The 15641-nt window shown below is 40.3% G+C and overlaps 1 protein-coding gene across 7 annotated transcripts in view; it reads left to right on the plus strand.

The window, feature by feature from the left end:
• Positions 1-15641, plus strand: part of RALGPS2 (Ral GEF with PH domain and SH3 binding motif 2) — a 232884-nt gene that overhangs the window by 92352 nt on the left and 124891 nt on the right. For all 7 annotated transcript variants that reach the window (XM_006267261.4, XM_019500255.2, XM_019500254.2 and 4 more), the window contains one exon: positions 8010-8099. In XM_006267261.4, coding sequence (XP_006267323.1) covers positions 8010-8099 — 90 coding nt within the window. The remainder of the gene's footprint in view (positions 1-8009; positions 8100-15641) is intronic.

Raw genomic sequence — 15641 nt, forward strand, 5'->3', positions numbered from 1 at the left:
GGCATGGTGAGCTCTTGCAGGTGGCAGCAGGAGTGTGACGGTGGCAAGTGGTGAGCTCCTGCAGGTAGCTGTGGCGCTGTTGGCGGGGGCGGCGAGCGTCAACTGGCAGTCAGTGACCACCTCCACCTGCAGTTGTCATTGGCAGTGGCCAGTGGTGATCAAGGACTGCCTGCAGATGTCGGTGGTGAGCAGCGACTGCCCACAGGTGCTGCCGGTAGTGTCAGCAGCACCTTTTTGCAGGGGGTGCACCGCCAAGCTTGGGGGTGCATTTACACCTGCATGCACCCCCTATGTGTTGCCAATGGGTTTCAGTTCCAGTAGGAGCCAGTGGCACATCTCATTCAAAATCTGCAGCCTCAACTGCAGTCAACATCCAGTACTTCTGAGGAAGGGGAAAAAAAATAACCTTTCACCAGTATGGGAAAAATTCCTTCCTGATCCCATGTCATAACCACTGAAGTCCAGAAGCTTGGGAAAGTACAATCACCTTCCACTCTGTTCTGCAACCTGAGGACAGCAATCATGTCCTACCTCCTTTCTGTCACCATTTCTCCCCCATGAATTTATCCCAGACCCTTTAATCTTCTTTTGTAAATAACTAAGGTGGTTGTAGAGCTCTGCTTCATTCTCCTGTTGCTGAGCATTGTCCTCTCTGATATCCACCTGTTCTAAGCTGCAGAGCTCTTCTCATGATCTCCCAGCACGGAGTAGGGAGTGGTCGTCTGTGTTCAACTTATTCTCTTAGCACTACATTCCAGGCATTGCTTAATATTAAATGTGGGTTGTCCAGCTGGTGGCCTGTTGCCCGCAAGGGATTAACTTGTGATCTGTGGGCTCCCACCCAGCCACTGTCACTCCATTTCTTTGGTTGTAGCAGCAGCCAGGACTTCCTGGCTCTCCCTCCTTCCTCTGGGTTTTGCTTCTTGCCTCTCTTCCAGGGGCAGCAGAGTTGCACAGTGCTGGGGGAGCCCTGGACCTATGGTGCAGCAGGGGACCCTTTGGCCAGGGGGCTGAGGATGAGGGACATTGCTATCGTGTCCCCCACTTAATTGCCTTTTCTGCAAGATGAGTGCCTAATTCCTTCAACCTTTCTTTCATATGGCTTGCTTTTTGTAACCTTAATCATTGTTGCCTCCCATTTCTGGACATTTTCTAACTTCTTCATATCTTCTTTTTTTTTTTTATTCCATTTTTTATGGAAACCTAAAACTTTGCACAGTAGTCTAGATGTGGTCGGACTAGCACTAAGCAAACCGGAACCATCATCTCCTGCATCTTGTTCCTGTTGATACAGCCCAAAACTACATTAGCCTTCTTTGCAGTTGCATCACACTGCAGACTCTCATTGAGTCTGTGATCCACCAGGAATCCTAGATCCTTCTCTATAATGCCAATCCAGGCAGTTGTTACCCATTTTGTATTTGTGGTTTTGATTATTCTTTCCAAGGCATAGTACCTTGCATCTGTCAGCATTGCACTTTATCCTGTTGGCTCTAGCCCAGCTTTCTAGACTATTAAATTTCTTCTGAATTGTGCTCTTATCTTCCAGTCTGCAGTCCTTCCAGAATTCATGTCATTTACAGATATGTTCAGGAAATTCTTTATTCCAGTATCCAAATAATTAATAAATACATTAAACAGCACCAGGCCCAAGATAGACCCTGTGGGACTCTACTCAGAATCTCCTGCCATTCTGACATGGATCCATTTATACTTACCCTTTGCTTGCAGCTGTTGAGCCAGTTGCCTATCCACCTTGCAATTGGTTTGCCTAGGCTACATTTCTCCAAATTCTTAATTAGCAGGACATATGAGATTTTGTTGAAAACCTTACTGAAGTCCAGATATGCTGTATCCACTGCATTCCCTTCATCTATCCAGTTACCTTACTTTACCAAAGAAGGTCAAGTTTGTTTGGCACGATTCGTTTTCAGTAAGCCCATGGTGGCTGGTGGTGATCAGTCTTTCCTCCCCCAAGTGCTTGCAAATAAACTTCCTTAAGTTATGCTCTAGTAACTTCCTGGGTATTGAAAGTGAGGCCAACTGTCTGTAATTCTCCAGGGCACTATGTTTTTCCAGTCCTCTGGTACCTTACCTGTCTCCCATGACTTGGTAAATATTTTTCCCAGGGCTCTGAGATCCCTTCTGCTAGTTCCTTCAGTACTCTGGGATGAAATTCATCAGACCCTGCTGACTCGAGTTTATTTGGACCAGTTAGAAGCTCTCTGACTGTCTCGTCTGTTATCACAACCCTCAACTTTATTTAATTTCTTTAGGTGTCTGGTTCATAAAATAATCTGCATTAGCTGTCTGGTTGCAGTTTGGTTTGGGGGTTTTTAAAAAAATGTTTGTGAATACTGAGACAGAAGCTTTTGAGCAGCTTTGCCTTCTTTGCATCTCCTGTTAGGTGCTTACCCTGGCTGCTTAACTGTGGACCCACAGCTTCCTTTGTCTTCCTTTTTCTGACCAGCATATTTAAAGGACCTCGTCTTGTTTTTTTCAACTTTCCTTCCCCAGTATAGGAGTTGGGGTTTTTTTAAACTATTTGTTCATTAAAAAGCTATTTCTTGTATTTTAAAGGCTTCTCAGAAGCCAGCTGACTTGCAATGTTTAATGTGCTGTTTTGCTTTTTTTGTTTGGATCATTCATACTCCACGAAATTTTTGAACTGCCCCAGGAGAAATATCTTCAAGTCAGATTTTTGCCCTTTCTCTGAGTGGGAAAGGAGGAGAGCCATTAATGACCAGGCACTGTGAATGAGGCTATGGAGAAGTGTTCAGTTCCAGAGCTAAGAATTTCAGGGGAATTCTTAGTGCTGGAAAAATAGGTTGGGGCTAGGGGTGTACAAACACTTCAGTCTTCTGGCTGGAGAGCTGCATGAAAACCTCAAAAGTGATCTGTCTAACACAGAGAGATATAGTGTGGGCTTGGAAGGTGGAGGGGCATGACACTAAAGGGCTGCTTCTTAGGTCTCCCTGCCCCTAGGTCAGTACAGTCTGTCCTCTCCCCTACTCGGGAAGGGCACAGTGTCAGTGAGCAGCTGGCTTAAACAATGCAACTCAGCCCATGCTGGATGTCCCTGGGATGGGTCCTCATAGGGCATATCCTGCTCTCCCAGCCCCTCCCCTTTCCTTCCCTTGCATAAACCACGGTCACCCTAGTTCTGTGCAGGGGCAGAGAAGGTACAGCTTGACCTGTCTTGGGGGTCTGCCTCTGACATCACAGGCAGAATTTTGTTACCTTTTTGTGTGCCTTAATGGCAGTCTTCCAGTCTTATAAGTCACATTCTTTGTACTTACACTCAGGTTATACTTTTATTACTGCTACTGTGGATGGTCAGTCTGTGCATATATATGAATTCACAGTGTTGGGGTAATAGAGTCACAGTCTATAGGTAATTGCCAAAAATGTTACTTGCATAGCTAGAAAGCTGCCACTTTTGTGCATAGAGTAACAGAATTCCACCCCATATATTAAAGGGCCTGAGCAGGTGTGTTGTCATACAGTTCTTGTGGTGCAGCCAGCCACATAAAGACTAAAATTCCTTAATCGAGTCATTTCCTTCCCAAACTTGACAGGGGAAGGTCAGCAGAACAGCAATAAACAAATTTTAGATGTCATCAGTATTGGTAATTATGTATTGGTAATTATCATGAAGTATTAATTATGAAAATAATAATGACAAGGATCCTCTAAGATTCTGTTCATCCCTTTATCACATTTTATAAAAAATTATTATTGCTACAGCATTAAGTGGCCCATAATATTAATAGTTTGTTTTCCAAAGTTGTGTGGTTAATTCATCCAAAGTTGTAAATTTAAATTCTGAGAAAAGGGAAGAAGGATGCAATCTTGTACAAATCCAGGCAGCCTTTAAAGATAATTGATCACTCTGTCCTGGGCTGATTTCTCAGATCATCAGCGTTTCATCAAAAGGACTCTTCCTTTCATCTTAACTGAGATGCAGGTTCTCCTGAGCAGAGGCAGCCCATACAGCTCATGTAATTAAGCCATGCCAATTTTTATACTTAGTGATAGGCCAGGAAATAACTTGGCTAGTATCATATCCAGCTGCCTTTATCTCCCCAACCCAAATACCTAGGTACATATTTACTGTTGAAGGATCTCCCTCATGAGACTTTTCAGTTGCATAGACAGGTTCAGGTCAGTCTTTTGTCTTACTCAATATCCACATTCAGTTATTAGGAGAGATGAGTGATGTTGATGAAAGCTTAGTAAATGGAGTGCTTGTATGGAAAATACATGAGAGATTGAGGAAGAAACTGAATTCACTGTAATCGGGAGATTAAAATATGGGGGAGCATGCTGACCCCTTCCTTTCTTGGCAAGTCGCAATAAACCCAGTTCTATACCAAATCCCCATTCAAGAGAATCTAGGTCTATCTGTCACCCATCCAGTTTACCTCAGTGGGATCCTAGCTCAGCTAGGGTAAAATTAAGTCATGTGTAGAAATTATTGTGAGTTTTTTGCTAGCTTTTAATTTTATCAGGTATAATGCAGATCACTAAACTTTCCCAACTTTTAAAATTATGATTAAACTGTGTAATACAAAATGCAGCTGCTGTCTTCCTTCTTCATCTGCCTCTTCAAAAGAAGGTCCTGACTACCTTTCATATTTTGGCAGGCAAAGAAGCATTAAATCACTTACAGATGCTTTGCAGCAAATTGGTCTCCTGTTAGTATTTTGGAAGCAACAGTGATCATGTGCAGTAGATTTTAGTTGATTGAGAAAGCACTATTTCCAATATTATAATTATGCTGTAATCACTAATGCGCGGTGTCTGTAGAAGCAATGCCCAAATGAAAAAATGTCAATCAACCTCATTCCACTGAGTTTATACAGCAGTCCATATGTGTATAAAACCCACTGTTGTGCTCCATTTGCAGAGATAATTGATCTGTAATTTTGAAAATCTATCTTTGTTTTTGTACTATTAGATGGTTTGAAAGATGCTATATTACTTAACGGGCTGTCAAATGCTTTAGAAATGTGATTGTGATTAGTTGCATGATTAAAAAAAATAATCACAATTAATTGCTATTTTAATCGCACAGAAGTCAAAATTATGTGCAGGAAAAACACAAAATTACGCAGGTACTTAGACGGTTGTGGGGTGTGTGTGGGGGTGGGAATCCCTGCATGCTCTGGCAGGATGTAGGGTACTGTGGGTCAGGAGGGAGGGGCAGCAGCAGGGCTGGAGGGAGGGCTGTGGCTTGGGATTGATGGGCAGACAGGAGCACCCAGCAGGTAAGTCTGTGGAGGGGGAGGGGCAGAGGATACCTTTTTGTTCACGATGAATAGTGTTTTTTTCAATAACAAGTAATCTTACCGATTTCAGTGGAAGTACTCATGCTGTAAGGCGCAACAAAGTGCGAGTCAGGTGTTGCTGTCTGACCTTTTAAAATTATAATTTGCTTAAGAACTGAAACTTGTAAAGTTCTGTAAAGGTGTATGTAACTCTTCAGAAGTTCTGCTGTCAGCCTGTGACAACCAAGTGCATCTGCCATCTTTCAAAGTCCTGTGACTTGACAGCACAGCTGAAAATGGAATTCTTTAATTTTTTGGCAATAGCTGAAATATTTCATGTTCTCTTTGCCAAACAATTTTTTTGTGTGTGTCAGATTAACACAGTTGTCTGCGGTCAGTTTCCTTAAAAGCATAGAAAGACTGAGCTCCATAGTTATGCTGAGCAGGCTGGCACAACCTTAAACAAAGCAGAACGAAATAAATGTAAAATTCTAATGCCTGAAGAAGGTGTTTGTGCCAGAAAGCTTGCAAAGAACAGTTTTTCCAGCTATTTAGTTGGTCTAGTAAAAGATATCGCATCTACCCAAAGAACCTTGTTGGCCTAAATCCCAATATCTGCATTCAGAATGAACAATTTCCCATTAACTTCAGTGAGGACTAAATAGAAACAGGCAATGAAGTTCAGGATTTTATCCCAAGATATTCAGGACAATACAGCAAGTTTTTCTGGAATAGAAATGCCTGGCTCTTAATCTCCTTTTTTTTTTTTTAATATTAGAAGATATCAAAATGCTGTTCTTTCCTTATGGGACTGCGTTTAGTTCTAGCCCAATCACTGTGACTTCACTAAGAATACAGTACATAAGAGGCTTGAATCTCCTGGCAACATTCTGTATAACCACATGTGGAGATGTAGGACTGCACAGTGTGAGGTAGACAGCATAAACACAAGGCTTTTTTGTTGGGAGTAGGCACAGGGGGACAGTGTCTAGCTATATATATCTAGCCATAGTCTGCAAGAAAAAGTTTTTAGTATTTTTTTTCAAAATTCAAAGAAGCATTACGAATTGGAGTGATGGGTTTTGTCACAGAACATTTGTAGTCATACAGTGTTTTGCATAGCTGTGAAAGCAACATGTATCCTGCTGAATCTTGATATTACTTCAGCATTTTACAACAGTGTAGTATGAAAAAAGTTGCTAAAAAAGCTGTTCTTTGCAAGCTCACTATTGAGAATTTTTTATACTAGAAAAATATTCTATGATTCTGTTATTTTGTAGGTTTTTTGAGTAGTAAGTTTTAAATATATAAAGAACTGGACATATTAATGCAATTTTAGCTGCTTTATTTTGGTAGAAGCTACAACTTTTGAAAAAAACACTTCAATAACACATTTCCAACCTGGTAAAAAAGACAGTCGTCTTAAATTTGTAGGCAAGTTGGCTATGGGTGCAAGAAGATGGCATCCTATAACTGACATAACTGCTATCAAACTTCCCCATACAGACTGCTAGAAGAAGGTGGTTTCTGCCAGCAGTGCTGCTGCTGTTCAGGGAAGCTGATACCGTTTTAGTAGTAAAAAAATTCCTTTTGCTGGCAGAGTAGTAAATGCATGTGTGGTGGTGGGGGGAGGAGTAGTCTTTGCTACTGTAAGGGCTGTAGTCATTGATCTGGTTTCACATAGGGATCCCACTGAGTTAACTGAAGGGTCTCAGTGCCTTTGAAAAAATGTATCTTTCTAGCAATGAGAATGCAAAGTTAAGGTTGCAGCTTCATTTTAATTGTTTTATTTTGTTTCATCACACAAATTTGTTTGTTTTTTTTGGCAAGATTTTCCTTTTATCGTGGACTTGGAACTTGCCACTGTAAGAGTGAAATACTGGCTCTCTTGAAGTTAGCGGGAGTTTTGCCACTGATTTCAGTGAATCCAAGACTTTATCCAAGGTCTTAGATCAAAGTAACTGGGTTTGGAAAGTTTTTGCACAAAATACATTCAATTGTATCTGAGTTGCACAATGCAAAATAAATGCTTTCTTCTTTTAAAAATACAAGGTATTAAGAGCCTCTCTTTTTTTTTTTTGTACACTGTTATTTCAATGGCAGAACTGTAAAGCTTATTTATATTTGGCTAAAAATGGGTAGCCATGAGATCAATTCTTAGCTGAGGGGGAACCGGTGAGGGACAACACAAGTGATGCAGTACTGTGAAATTAAAAAGGAAAAAAAAGCTCTCTTTGTAAAATTAATGTTATTTTTGCACGCAGCAAGGGCATAATTATTATTAAGCAAGTAAAGTAATTAAATAAACGGTATGTGCAACTTTTACCAATTAAGGCAAGAGTTCTCAAAATGTGAGTCGTGACCCTCTGGGGGGATCGCAAGCAACTTTAAAAGGGGGCCGCAAACTTCCTAGGGGGTATGTGCGGTAGTGCAGGGAAGTGGCACGCAACAGCAGTACGAAGTGATGGATGGTAACAGCGGCTGCTGCGTGTGAGCTCCCTGTCCCCTGCTGCCGCCATCCAGCACTTGGGGGCCATGGTATCACAAAGTTTGAGAACCCCTGAATTAAGGTTTTTATTGCAATAATTTTTACTTTTCCTGACTTAGTTATAATTTAAAGTTGCAAGATGGATGTAGCATATTTTTACTTTTAATAAATGTAATTGTTTCATTTACATTTCATTTGATGGCATAACTAACATTTGTCCTTTTTAATATGCTTATCTTCTTGCTTTTTAGGTAAGCTTCTGGGTTGTTAGAGAGATTCTTCATGCACAAACTTTAAAAATAAGAGCTGAGGTTCTGAGCCACTATATTAAAACTGCTAAGGTAAGAAAGATTGTTTGTTTTGGGACTTACCAAGATGAAACTTCTTATACCTGAGTTCACCCATTCAAAATGCATGTGTATAAATATTTGTCTGACACTTCATTTGGCTGTAGTTGTGTCTTGACATGAATTGGTGTTTGGCTTCATCAATGCGACATCAACAGAAAGGGTGGCAGTCCAGAGCTCCAGAATTAGATTCACATGCCTTAAAAATGTTCTCTTAACTTTGAAAATAAAATTTCTCATAGTGTTTCCTCATTTTTTTTCTTTAAATATAATTTATTACTCCTTATATACTATAACCTGGGTTAAAATCTTTCACTGCTTGCAGGTTTTATATGTTTAGATTTGTTCTGGTGGCTGCTATTTAAAATTTTATGATTTTTTTTTTTTGCTGCTAAAAAGAAAGGTCTTTAGACCTTTAGCAGTAGTCTTATGACTATTATCAATTAGTAACAATTTAATATGAAATATTCACATTTGGGGGTAATACAATTTCAAAAATACTTCTTGATTCAAGATGCAAATCAGGCAGCTTATAGCCACATTTTACTTATGCTATTATATTAATGATACTTTCAGTACATGAGTTAAACATCCATGGAAATACCCTGTTGATGTCACCTCTGTTTGTGCTCTTTCATGTCACAAAGAAATGTGGAACGTCCATGTATGTGCCTCATGCGTGTCCCTGTACATGAGGCAGAGTTCAGTTCTCCTTTGAAATGTTTGTCCATGGGCACATTCCACTGGTGGGGTGTGTACATTGTATACACTTGAGCTCAGAGTGAGCATTACCTGTAGAGCGCACACATACCCTGTTCCTTGTGCTATGCACTGAGGACATACAGATAGGCATGCATTTCACGATCCATAGGACCTCTAGCTGGCTTTGGCCTGAGACAACTTCCTGTGCAGGGTATGGTATTTGGCCCTACAGCCACTTTCCAACTTATTCTGGAGTTACGGATGAATAAATAAATCTAAGTAACTTACTAGGGCATTATGTGTAATATGTATTTGTGATTTCATGTTTTACACAGAAACAACGAAAAAGTGGTTTCTGTGAACCCCACAGAATGGAGGTCTACCTGCGATTTTTGGCAAGCAATCACCGGGGGGGGACGACTTACTCAAAATAAAATGCTGGCTCCCTCCCCTCCACCCTGGAGCACGTGTATAGACCCCCTTAGTGCTTCCAGTGTTGCTCTTCTGCTTATCTTACTGTAAAAACATAAAACTCCACCTAAGTTTTGATCTAGTAATTACATTTTCACTATGCTGTTTCTAGCTCAGATTTTTGCTAAAGTAGATTCCAAGGTATTTAAAAAAAAAAAAAAATACCTCAGGTTTTTTTCCTGAAAAAAAAAAAAATCTTGTTTTCCCCCTTTCATCTTCATAAACCAATACTTTCTAAGCTGTTTGAGGTGCAGTACTGTTGAAAGGCACCTAATAACCTTTGGAGACCTATTTGAGATTGTGACAGTATCACTCTGTCATCTTTATAAAGCAGAAGAGGGAGAGGATCTTTCAAAATCATGAATGTGTGAAATTGATTCCCTGTTGGCACCTGTTTTGTTTCATAGTAGCTAGGGTCAGGAGGGACCTGAACAGATCATCTAGCCTGACCCCCTGCCACAGGCAGGAATAAATGCTAGGTTCACAAGACCCCCTATCATTCAAGAATAAGTTGAAAAGTAGTGAAGCAAGTGGACATCCTTGTCGTACCCATCTAAGCTGAGAAACTCTTGGACAGGGCGCCTTGAATCTTGTAACGTACCCTAGATGTTGTTTTTGAATAGTAAGTGGCAATAATTGTAAGAGAGCTTTGTCCATTGATATTACTGAAAGTTTCTTCCATAGTTTGAATCTGACTATGTAGTCAAAAGCTCCCTTTGAGCCTTGAATGGTAATTGTCAAGGATGGATATTTAAGTAGTTCTGGCAATAGATTTTTAGTGTGTGTGAGACAGTGAGAGGAGTGACCATATGTTGAAGTCGCTTCATTTTAAAGTTGAGAAGATTGATTTACTATTTGCTTGAAGACAAAGGAGTCAGGATTCTTTGTTGACATGCATATCCTGTTGCCATCCAGGGAGGTGTATGCGAGTGTTTCCTGATAGTGTTTTTTCTGCTTAATACTTAAGGTGTACATTTGACAGTCAAGATATTAATGCTTGCTGAAGCTAGCTTTAGGAACACAAGAGATTTTAAATTAAGGTGTGGGAAACTGGATCAGATCCATAATTCAGCAGAGTAAGAACCATGATGAGTTGATTTTGGGGGGTCTGAATTGTAGGAGATATTAGACTTGTTTTGTAATTGGCAAAAAAATGAAATGTCATTTTCTTCTGGGAATAGTAGGCAGAGGTGGTATGTTTAGGTCACAAATCAGTTTTAAAATGTTAATGACAAGTTAATTGTGGACCTCAATTGATGGTGATTTATGGGTGGTAGAGCAAGAAGTTAGAAGATATGAATCAAAATATGATGGTCTCTTTCCTCAGTAGGGTCTCTAATATTTGAAATGAGTTTATCAACAATAATGAGGATGGCTGTATTCAATCTGGATAGATTGACAGTGAAATGGATAAAGGTAGAAATGGATGATCAGGAGTTAAATGTGGTGGATAACAGCACAAAGGAAGTGTAGGGAGGGTCTCTCATAGTGAGTCTTCATTCAAGAGCATATGTATTGCAGGATTTAGCATACAGGTTAGTAAAGGACTGCATCCTTGGTCACTAGAAATTTAAGGAAACCCACTTGCATGTCTTAAAATGACTGCCAAAGCTTAAGTTAACAGTTTGAATGTTTTTGAGTTGACCATCTGGAAAATCAGATAGGGTTGTTGAAGTGGAGAATTCCATTCTTTAGTGGGGTGCTGGTCACTGATAGGAATATGGCTCCACAAATTTTGCTGTAAATGTCTTGTTGGATTGTAGGTACGTGTTCAGTATATTGAAGCAAAAATGCAAAGTCTGAGGGACATTCTTGAGATCAGATCTTTCTTCAAGGTATTCAGCAAAATTTTCAGTTCAAAATTGGATTGGGTTACTCTTTTAACAGAAGTGATGCCAAATTAAATAGGTTAATTATAAACCTTTCTTTGGCTTGGCTGGTTGGACACATTTGTGACTAATTCAGGAAAAGTAAACAGCATTTGTTCAGGAAAACACTTTTGTTGCTGTCAAGTGTATCTGGTAAAGGGACTTTAGGACCTTGATCTGATCGTAGTTGAGGTGGTGAGACGTATTTGGGCTTTGTTTGAGAGTGTTAGCTGTGAATGCATTGGCACTTTATACTCCTATAGGTAGGAATGAATGAGGAGTGTTGTGTGCTAAAAGTAGGTTTTATTCCTTCTGTACAGGACAAGAGCTTAATCAAGACATGTGACCTCATATAACAGATAAAATCAGGTGTAGTTCAGATAGATGCCATGTCTTTGCAGAGCTTCTATATAGCTAGCTCATGATGGCCTCCAGAACTACAGTGAACAATTAGTTAGGTTAACTTGTCTAATATTGCACTGTTTCTTTACATTAATGATCAAAACAAACCAATTATTGAGTTTTGTTGACACAGCATGGATTCTGCTGTGTGGCTAAACTGGTTCTTCTAAATGGAAGCACTACTGAAATAAAGCTAAAACACTGGTGTCAGGAGAATTGGTAAAGGTACTGCAAAGATGTCTGTCTTGCACTGTTGTCATTTGGATGCGCGTATGGCTGTGCATCCCAAATGTAGTTGTAGATATTATATAGGAGTTTCAAAGAAATTGAGACAACTCTGAGGTTCTTGTCTTCCCAAATATTTTAAAGAGATCCACTGCTTTTATAACAAAGGAATTGTACTTCCAAGCATTTGGGGGGCCTGATCAGTTTAAAAAGAGGCGCTGTGAAAGTTTTTTCCTTATGCAGACATGTTGAAAAAAACATAAGGAAGAGAGAAATAGATGCCATCTGTAGCTGCTGAGTCTATAGCCCTGTTGGCATCAAATTAGCTAGTTTAACAAGATGCTCAGGAGTTTTATTCCCCCTTCTGGTTACTATATGGAGACTTTGTATTTTCTTTTGTTTTGTGTTTTAGAATGACAAGTATACCAATAGGTACTGAAAATAATCTGGAAAGGATATTTTATCAATTTATTACTGTAGTCCTAATTATCAACTTGGACCCCATTGTGCTAGATTTTCTGTTAACATAGAATAAGAAGGATTATCATGTCTCCAAGCAGGGTATAAGCTAATTTTAAAGGAAGTGGTAACAAATGCATGGAGGTACAAGGAAACAATGAGACAAGATCCAGTCAGCATGATAGGGTGTGATAACAGCATACAAGTGACCTAGCTAGTAAGGTTTTTGTTAGCATCACAGGAAAAGAGTTAAGGGAGGGATTTGGAAGATAACAAAATAGCTTGCATAAGTTTTGGATACTCCACCTAACAGCAGAGGCCTGCATGGGGAAAAAGCACAAAGGTACTTGTTAACAGTTTCAAATATGTGAGTAATCCTGTTTCAGCAATGTTGAATTTGAGGTGGAGGCTGATAATTGAGAAAAAGATTTGCAGAGAGGTTTGAGATTTTAACTTGGACAGGAGATAAGTCTGGAGAAGAGGACCACCCAAGCTTCTCTACTTCGTTAGTGATCTTCTACAGTGAAGTGGACCCTAGTAGAAGTTTGTTGCCCTATTAGTGATAAACACGTAGGTTTAATTCCATTCTCTGATGATCCTTCATTTACAACCTTCAGCAAAAACACTACCATACACTTGTTAAATTCCTGGTACCCTCCATTTTGGGGACAAAAGTTTGGTCATAGGCATGTGATTTAACAGCTAATCTAGATAATCTGGGTGAAGTGAGACTGGACTTGGTTCCACAGCAGCACCTTTTTTTTTCTTTTCCTGACACTGCTTTTAAATCCAAACTGTTGCACTGATGCCATTAGGTGAGATACCCATATAACAGCAGTCGGTGGAGCTTTGGGCAGTGTTGGACATCAAATGGGAGAGGGACACGTTTTTGCACTCACCCTAAGCATCAGCTGGTTTCCTGGAAAATCAGTATGTAGTTCTTGTTTAGCTGTTTTGGCGTGACCACATTTGAAAATTCTGCCACGCTGCCTTTTATAATCTAAACCAGTGACTCGAGCAAGGCCATGGCACCTTGCAGATCCTTGGTGCTGTGGGGTGCCACACTGTTTGATGTGCAAACATGATCTGTTGGGGTCTGAGTTCTCTGCAACAGAAGAATTGCTCTATTTTTCTTTAGTCAAAAAAGAGTGAAAACTAAAAGCTTGCATTTTCCAAGGAGTGTTTTGGGTCTATCAAGGGGTTCCTCAAGTTTAAAAAGGTTGAGAACCACTGATCTACACTATGCAGTCTAGTCCTCCCCTATTAGGGTATGCAATTTGGCGGGAAATGCTGTCCAGTTAATTTAGACAAAACTCAGACTACTCTAAGGAGAAAGTTTAAGTATTGATATATAATTAGTTGCCCCTCAGAAACTCCATAAGGTATGGATCTGCCACTCTGCCTTGATAGCTCTTTGAGAACGCAATATAATTTCTCCCCCATTCTGAGCTTTGCCCTAAAAGTTTTTAAATGCACATCTTGTGGGATGATAAAAATTAAGGGTTGAAAATTAAGTGTTACTTTTGACATTAAGAAAAAGAAATGTGAATTATCTGTAATAACATCCCCACTCTACAGGATCTGAATGAATGGGTTTTGCAATGTAAGGGAGACCAGTAAATGTGGGTGGATATGCAAACTTTGAAAACTGTTTGTGGTATAGAGCATCAATGTATCATGATAAAAATTGAGACTGTAAAGTCTAAAAAGGCCTGTGGAGCTCAAAGAAGTGTTTTGTAATACATGGTAAGATTTGCTATATGTGCATATTAAATATTTTAATAAATAAAGTTGTGGTTTTACTTTTGTAGTTCTAAAATGCAATAATGGAGATTACAAAAAAAATTGGATTAGTTGTAATGAATCTAATCAAGTATGTTTTATTGGGGGAGGAGTTTGCATATGGTAATCAACTTTGAGGAATCAGAAATATCAAAATTCTCATGAAACTCATTCCTGGAGATAATTGTTCAAGGAGTTTAACTTAGCTATATCTCATCCAAGTACTTACCAGACATGCTCTGAAGAAAAAACAAAGTGACTGTCTTATTTAGGGGCTTGTGATATGCAAGAAAATATGGTAGTACAGTAGACACTACTTCATGCCTAAGTCTTGGTCTTGATAGGTCAGTGTGTCTGCCACTGCCACCCAAGTACATTGTGGCCAGATGTGATCTCTCTGTTCAAACACTAGCAAGCAGCCAGGAGTAGTACCCCTTTTCAATACTTGGTGCCAAGTCAAAACAAAGGAGATCCAGTGGAGATAGCTGAAAGCAAAGTGCCAAAATGGGGTCTCTGGTAATGCTCCCTCTACCTGCCAATATTATGAAGAACTGAGTTGCATTTTTGCATGTGATGCCACCATCAAAGCCAAGAATGCAATGGTGGATTAGAGCCACAGGGAACATGAAAAACACCCAAGACTGCATGGCAAGCACTAGGGGTGTGCAAAGCTTTGGTCACCAATTTGATTCGGAGAAGATTTGGCTTGATTTGGAGGCAGAATCACTGAATCGGAATCAAATCAGGAGACAAAAACCCCCCTGCTCTGAATCGATTCAGAGCCTCTGAATCAATTTGGAAAAAGATTCACAGATTTGGCGATTCAGAAGCCAGTCTTGCAGGTGAACAAAAACTGAGAAGGAGGAGGGGGAATTGTGGGGGAGGACTGACATCTGTAGCTGGCCAGTGACTAATCTTTCCTGAGTCCCCTTCCAATCACAAAGCTCTGGGAGTGGGATGTAGAAACAGCATATAAGCTTTTGTCTGCAGCCTTTCTGTCCCTCTTGTGAGCTGTTCCTGCCTGAGCAAAAGAGGGCGAGGCGGCTGGCCCAGAAATGGGTGAGCAGGCAGAGATCTAACCGACACCGGGAAGGCCCCCTGTTACAGGCTACCATCTCTGCTGTTTTCATCCCACTGGGCCTTAACACGCACACAGTCCCACATGTCATGAATTTTGCTTTCAGAAGCTTGAGGTGCAGCTTCCCAGAACCCCTTGTGCCTATCTCCATGAAACTTGACAGGCCTTATGCCCTGAGAAGGGGCTTCCATCCCTGTTGTTTTCATCCAAATCTGCCAAAAAATGACAGTTATAGGTATTTCAGTGATTCTCCATTATAGTCTATGGCTGAATCACTCCGAATCAGTGCCAAATCTTCCCAAGATGATTCGGCCGAATCGATTCCAGACAGCGATCTGAATCTCCAAATCAAATCACTATCCTCCAAATTGGCTGTATCCAAACCGAATACTTCCCTATTCGCACAGGCATAGCAAGCACCCAGCAGACCACCAGTAGAACTTTTTGATTTGGGCATCACACAGAGAATTATTGGGGCAGCCGGGAACCCCTTCTGCCCAGCATGTTCTCCGTGGCATCTGTGGTGGAGACTTAAAGCTTTTCTAGTCT

The sequence above is a fragment of the Alligator mississippiensis genome, chromosome 5 (genome assembly GCF_030867095.1).
Source record: "Alligator mississippiensis isolate rAllMis1 chromosome 5, rAllMis1, whole genome shotgun sequence".
Classification (NCBI taxonomy): domain Eukaryota; kingdom Metazoa; phylum Chordata; order Crocodylia; family Alligatoridae; genus Alligator; species Alligator mississippiensis.